The sequence below is a fragment of the Ictidomys tridecemlineatus genome, chromosome 6 (assembly GCF_052094955.1).
Source record: "Ictidomys tridecemlineatus isolate mIctTri1 chromosome 6, mIctTri1.hap1, whole genome shotgun sequence".
Lineage (NCBI taxonomy): Eukaryota > Metazoa > Chordata > Mammalia > Rodentia > Sciuridae > Ictidomys > Ictidomys tridecemlineatus.
Genome location: NC_135482.1, coordinates 167,722,816 through 167,726,888, shown reverse-complemented (window position 1 = coordinate 167,726,888; position 4,073 = coordinate 167,722,816). Strand labels below are relative to the sequence as shown.

At 46.2% G+C, this 4,073-nt stretch overlaps 1 protein-coding gene across 1 annotated transcript; it reads left to right on the top strand.

Annotated features, from left to right (window-relative positions):
* Positions 1-200: 200 nt before the first annotated feature.
* LOC144365130 (sperm motility kinase 2B-like) lies at positions 201-1,754 on the top strand. The gene has a single exon (XM_078015941.1). The coding sequence runs from the start codon at positions 201-203 to the stop codon at positions 1,752-1,754; it is 1,554 nt and encodes a 517-aa protein (XP_077872067.1).
* Positions 1,755-4,073: the final 2,319 nt, after the last annotated feature.

Genomic DNA, 4,073 nt, shown 5'->3' with positions numbered 1-4,073 from the left:
TAGTTAGTGCTTTTGGTGGTTGGTGGTTGGTATTCGGTGGTTGGTGGTTGGTGGTTGGTGGTTGGTGCTGTGGTCTTTGGCTTTTGGTTTTTTGATTTGGGTTTGTTGTTTTGCTTTGTTTTGGTTTTTGGTTTTGCTTTGTTGTTTTGGCTTGTTATTTTTTTTTAAGGTAGCATCCTTAGTTGGTGTTCCTGCTTAGGATGTTTAGCCAGAGTAGTGAGAGTAGTGAGAGTAGAGTAGCAGCACTGCAGGTGCCAGGCTCCTGCAGCGTGGCAGCCTTCATGGAGCACTATGAGTTCCTGAAGGTCATCGGGCGTGGTGGGTATGGCCAGGTGAGCCTAGCCCTCCATCGCCTCTCAGGGGCACAGGTGGCAGTGAAAGCCCTGGCACTGGAAGTGGAGAACATTCCGGCCTTCAACGAGCCCAAGATCATGATGAGTCTGGAGCACCCCAACGTGGTCCAGCTGTTTCACGTGATTGGCACCGAGAGCACCATCTACATGGTGATGGAGCACGTAGGTGGGGGACGACTGCTTGATCACATCACACGTGGCATGCAGGTGGAGGAGGTCCGGAGGGTTTTCAGGCAGATCGTGGGTGCCGTGGGCTACCTCCATGACAAGGGCATCGTGCACCGAGACCTCAAGCCAGAGAACATCATGCTGGATACCAGAGGCCAAGTCAAGCTGATCGACTTTGGTGCCGCCACGTGGTTCAGCGCTGGGGAGAAGCTGAGGCGGGTCTGGGGCACACTCCCATACCTTGCCCCTGAAGGTGTCTTGCGGCAAGAGTATGAGGGACCCCCGATGGACGTCTGGAGCCTGGGGGTCATCTTGTATTTTATGTTGACACGGAGCCTCCCATTTGACTCCACCTCCTCTGAGGACCTGCTGACGCGGATCACTCACGCCAGGTACCAGGTCCCTGACTCAGTGCCTGTGGGAGCCCGAAGGCTCATCCACAGCATACTGACCGTGAAGCCCCCGAAGCGGCCCACAGTCAAGCAAATCTCTCGGCACCCATGGCTGAAGCAGGGTGGGGAGCGTGTACCCCAACAGTGTAGTGAGGCTCTTCCCAAACACCCAGACCCCCAAATAATGGCGCTCCTGGTTGACCATGGTCTCGATCCATACCAAACCTGGCTATCTCTGGCCAAGAGAAAGTTTGATGCGGGGATGGCCAACTACTTGATTCTGCAGCACCAGAAGAGCCAGGGGGGAGAGCGCATGTACCCAGCGAAGCCTGTGCCTCGCAGGCTTCGGCTTTCCTCTTGTCCTGCCGGCCTTTCCCAGGGCCCTGTGCTCCCCACGAGGAGCACGAGTGAGCCTGCCCTTGGAGCCTTGCCCTTGCCCCATAAGCACCAGCTGCCTGAGGAAGCCAAACAGCCAGGGCAGGTGGGCATCAGAAGGGCCAGCCTGCCTGCTCCTCCTCTGGACTTGCAGCCTGCTGAGGCCCCGCCTCCTGACGAAGCCTCCCAGTCCAGCTCGCTCTCCTACTTGCCCAACCGCTGGAAGCGCCTGGTCAGGTTAGTAGAGACAGTCCGCAGCAGTTCCGCCCAAGATGTATCCCCAGAGCAACCCCGAGAACCCAGGAAGAGCTGGACCAGGAGGATCGCTAACTGTGTCCAAAGACTGTGCTGTTGCATGCCACGTGTCCGTGTCCGCAATAGAGTGTTTCCAAGGGTTCGCAGGAAAAGTGAGCCAGAGCCGGATCAGGAGACCTTTTCTGGCTCCGAGTTCGAACTGGAGAGCTGAGCCACACAGGACCAGTGGCCAGCCTGCGATTCCTCTGCCCCCACCTGCCGAAGACACCAGACACTCTTCTGCCTGGGACACTTCACCCTGCCCTGCCCCCTTTCCCTTCTCCCGTTCTTCGGACATGTTTCTTGATACATTGATTTTTGGACAAATTGTATAATAAAATTTTTATTGCGAAATTTTTGAAAAATGCTCTGATTCAAATGAGGGTCTGCTCTCCAAGAAAAGAGGGTCCTCAGGGTGGGTCAGGTCCCACCAGCCATCATCTCCCAGGCCTGGACCACTGTGCCTCCCTCTACAGTGTAGACTCCCTTGCCCTTAGAATAGATGAGGACTCACTTGTCTTGAGCCAGTGTAGAACATTCACTTGCTTTCACCTAGTACAGACTGGCTTCTGTTGATCCAGTGTGCATGGAGTCTCTCCCATTGAGCCATTGTAGACATGACCTTTAGCTGGTGACCATGGTGACGAGGAATACCTCCAAGAAGGCATGGAAGACCTCAGTGTTCCAGGCATTCTTCATGATACTGTGTGTAGGGAAGGTAGGGAAGGAAGAGTTGGCCAGTACAGCAGTGGCTGGGTGCCTCAGAACCTGCCATGCAGCCGCCTCACTCAAAATTGTCATGACTGTTGCTATGGGACAGAGTACTCAGGATTTCAGGACTGGAGGGTCAGTTCATCCTATGGATGCAATTATCCATTAAGGCAAGGTGCACCCACAAGGATTTACTTACCTTTGGATTCTATTCCTAGGCTTGTCAAAGGTGACAGCCTGGGTACCTTGTTTCTCTGACATGTCCATTGGTCTGGCACCAGGAGCTACACTGACACCAGCTTCCGGCTCTTGCCCTTTGTGGTCAGAAATGTATACTATGTGAAACTGTCATCTTTGTGTAGAGGTCTGTAACCAAGAGGTCTGTCATCTCCTTGGTTACATTTATTTCTAATTTTTATAATTTTTTTGAAGTTGTGGAACATCTTTGCAGCAGATTCATTATTGGAGTAAAGGAAATTGACTCTTTTATGTGTGTTGATCTTCTATCCTGCTAATTTGGTAATATCTTTCTCTTACCTAATTAGTTTGGATACCGTTAATGGTCTATGTTGAATCATAGTGGTGAGGGGAGAATGGACATGTTTTCCTTATTCTTGGTTTTAGAGGAAATGTTTTCAGTTTTTCTCCTTTCAGAATGATGTTGGCCTTTGATTTGTCATATACAGACTTTAAGATGTTGAGGGAAGTTCCTTCTGTCCTTAGTTTCTCTTGTTATAAAAATGAATGGGTAGTGGCCTTTGGCAAATGCATCTTCACATCTATCAATGTAATCCTCTGATTCTTGTCCTGAATTCTACATATGTGGTTTGTTACATTTATTGTTTTCTGCATGTCTTCTACTGATATTTGTATTATTTTTTTTCTCTATGACCTTGAGGTGTAACATTAGTTAGCTATATGGTATTTTTGGTATATGGTATTTTTGGTATATTATAATTTTTTAAAAAATATAATAAGTGAACAAAAATATGTGTCAGTGTGAAGACAACTTAAATTTTTAGCAATGGGTTTCTATATTTTTTTAATAAATTATAAGTTGTCTTCACACTGTCACACCGATTTTCGTAATATCTCTATTCTGATTTCTTTCTAAGATTTCTTTTCTACAATTCATTTCTCTTGTAAAAGTGTAGCATTTAATCTTCAATTGTAGTGCTGGAATTTCTTTATTATTCCTTTGTTATATTTCATCCATTTATTATCTATGCAAGGAGTACTCTCTCTTTATTTGTGTTTCCCAACATTTGCTCCATCTCCTAAAATATGAATAGTCAAACAGATGTGATTACAAAGTGAATTGCTTTGTTCATGAATGAAATATTTTATTGATAGACATCCATTTGATTCATTGTTTTTGAAATATTTTTAGTTCTAAATAATCTTTTTATCTAGATGCCATATCTAATGGTTAGAAAGCTTTGTTTAAATCCCCCAGTATTTTTTGTATTTTGATCTATTTCCTTCTTTATATTGAGAAGAGTTTGCTTTCTGTATGCAGAAGCACAGTTGTTTGGAGCATAAATATTAATAATCAGTATACCTTGTTGCTGGATTTTTTCCTCATCAGTATGAAGAAATCTTTGTCTCCTCTAATTCATTTTGACTTGAAGTCTACTTTGACATGAGAGGAGCTACCCCTGATTCCTTACATTTCCCATTTTCATGCATGTCTCTGTCTCTAAGGTGAGTGTCTTGTAAGCAACATGTTGCTTTGTATTGTTTTTTTAATGCAAACTGCCAATATTATTTTTGCTTTCAT